The sequence below is a fragment of the Montipora foliosa genome, chromosome 1 (genome assembly GCF_036669935.1).
Source record: "Montipora foliosa isolate CH-2021 chromosome 1, ASM3666993v2, whole genome shotgun sequence".
NCBI lineage: Eukaryota > Metazoa > Cnidaria > Anthozoa > Scleractinia > Acroporidae > Montipora > Montipora foliosa.
The window spans coordinates 68,587,569-68,590,068 of NC_090869.1; the positions used below are offsets into that span (position 1 = coordinate 68,587,569).

General features: G+C 41.2%; 1 protein-coding gene across 1 annotated transcript in view; it reads left to right on the forward strand.

The window, feature by feature from the left end:
* LOC138006664 (beta-1,4-N-acetylgalactosaminyltransferase 3-like) overlaps nt 1-2,500 on the forward strand; it is a 26,914-nt gene that overhangs the window by 7,515 nt on the left and 16,899 nt on the right. Inside the window, exons 5-6 of the mRNA XM_068853137.1 lie at nt 53-239; nt 1,490-2,500. The exon at nt 1,490-2,500 is cut by the window's right edge and continues 620 nt beyond it. Coding sequence (XP_068709238.1) covers nt 53-239; nt 1,490-2,500 — 1,198 coding nt within the window. The remainder of the gene's footprint in view (nt 1-52; nt 240-1,489) is intronic.

The window sequence follows — 2,500 nt, forward strand, 5'->3', positions numbered from 1 at the left end:
ACCACGCTACGTGGCATGTTTCTTTACTGTTAGTATTTTCTTCTCTTTGTAGATGCTTGGTTCCCTTAATCTGCACATTTGGCAGGCATGGTGTGGAAACACTATCCACGATCTACGCCGGAATTGCTTCTTCCCTCTGTATCCAGATGTTCGGCTTACTTTGAATAAGCTGTTTATTCAACATTGGGAAGAGGACTACGGGCAAAGAATCTTTGGCTTCATTCATCCTCCTGTGACAGGTAATATTTAACAAACAGAAAGATTGCTAAAAGACTTGTAAAGAGTAGAAATATAAATATAAACGCGGCATAGAGACTTGTATTTAAATTCAGTGCGGATACACGCAGGATATCTGGAATGCTGTATTTATGTTTACTATAGCTCTCCTGCGGCTCTCGCTGTTTATGGAAAACTGACCCCTCGCAAATAATTGATTTGATTTTTGAAATAATTGTGTGATAGAGTCGGACAGCCAGAAGTAACCCAATTTAAGTTGCAGAATGACTCTAATTGTGATACAGAATACCAATTGCGGGCGATGAAGGAACCAGCCGATTCCGGTCAGGGGTACCCAACTTCAATTTTCGGAAAATATCTGTTCGGAAGACGATTTGAGATCTAGAATTTTCGGAACATTTGTTCGAAAATTTCTTGCTTGCCTGCCTCTCCTAGGATTTTCGAACATCTGAAATATGGTATAATTGCCCATTTTTAACGGATTTTCACCCAAAAAAGGTCACCTAGAATTTTCGGGAGCATTTATTCTGGCCGAAATTTTTGGAAAGGTAAGTATTCGTCACTATAATTTTCGGATTTCTAGACTTTCAGCTAGAGAATCCGAACAGATAAAACATGTTCTCGTTGGGTGCCCCTGTCCGGTCGGTGGCGTTTTCACTGCCACGATCCAGATTGTAAGGAAATATCCAAGTCATATTGACCTTTTCAGAACATTTGCTGCAAAACATGGCCGCCTTTTCAGGAACAAAATCTCTGACATTACGTCGGTGCAGATGCTCACTGAGGCATCGTACACACTCTCATATTTCATTCGGGCGTAATGCTGAACAAAGTGCTTTATTTGCCCATCTGAAGATCGTTGCAATATTAATACTAAAAAGTTAACTAATACAATAGTAAAGAAGGCGCTGACTGCCTGGAATGACTGCTAAGTCAAACGGGCAGGCAGCCTGGTGCTGGTGGAAGATTATTCACGCCACTCGGCTCGCACTTACTAACGTACCGTTACTTCTGGTTGACCGACTATATCACGTATGAACTGTATCAGGATGTACAGGGAAGGTACACGTAACTTGAATACTGCAATTTTCTTGGCTCTCACCTCATGAATTGTTAACGCTCTTTGCGGTCTTTCTGAAACAGAGAGAAGCATCTGATATGACGTTTTTCACGCCTCAGTCGCTGGAGGTCAGACGCCGATAAAACAGAGGAGCATTCCTTAATTGAAGGTTTTTTTCTTTGATATTTGCAGGAAATTACACATTTGCCATTTCTTCGGATGACTCGTCTGAGCTGTGGCTGAGCTCAAATGAAAGTCCAATCAACGTCAAACTCTTGGCTTGGGTAGGAAATCGCACCCTGCTCACCGGATATTTTCACTCCAAAATCGCACAGTTTACCAAATACAAGACTCAGTTATCTCACCCAATGTTTCTACATAGAGGACTAAAATACTTTATTGAGGTTTTGCATAAGCAGGGAAGGATGGATGACCATGTTCTTGTTGGGTGGAAAATCCCTGGATTTGATCATTTTAGACACCTTTCTGGAAAGTCGATATCGTTGTTTATTGACGATACAAAAGCACCCAGAGATGTGACAGTTTATGCGAAATTCATTCCGCAGGATCTTCCGAGCCATTCCCACGGCAAATTCATGAACTTCAAACCAGACCATGACACTTCAAAATTTGGATCGGATGATCCACGTGACAAGGCACACGCTTCGAATTTTGTAGATGAGCGTGACATAGCTAACTTGTTCCCAAGATGCCCATATAATCCCAGCTATTTAGTGGACTTTCGATTAAATCGTTACGATGGAGTAAATCTAATTCATGATACGTCGGTTTATCCAGCAGATAATACTGATCTAGATCACATGAAACAATACGATTCGTGTGTATTGCGAAGGCACAAGGATTCGCATGGTAACAGTCTAGGATCTTTGGCGCCAGTACTCAATTCGAAGAAAAGTCTTTATGAAAATGGAAGCATCGCTGTGTTTGGTCAACACAAAGACAACTTGTCCTTGTTGTTTTCTAAAAGTGCGGCAGAACGTGAAGAGTTTTCTGTTCAATTATTCGAAACGCAAATGGACGCAAGTGAAACGAAAAAGAGGAATCAGCTAGTCGAGAATGCAACAAAAGCCTTGCTTACCTCAACTACTTCTAATATATCGCGTTCATTAGCACGAAAAGACCAAGAGAATGCGTTTGAAATTAAGAAAAAGTCGAAAAGAAAAAAAGCTGGCAAGAGAGTAC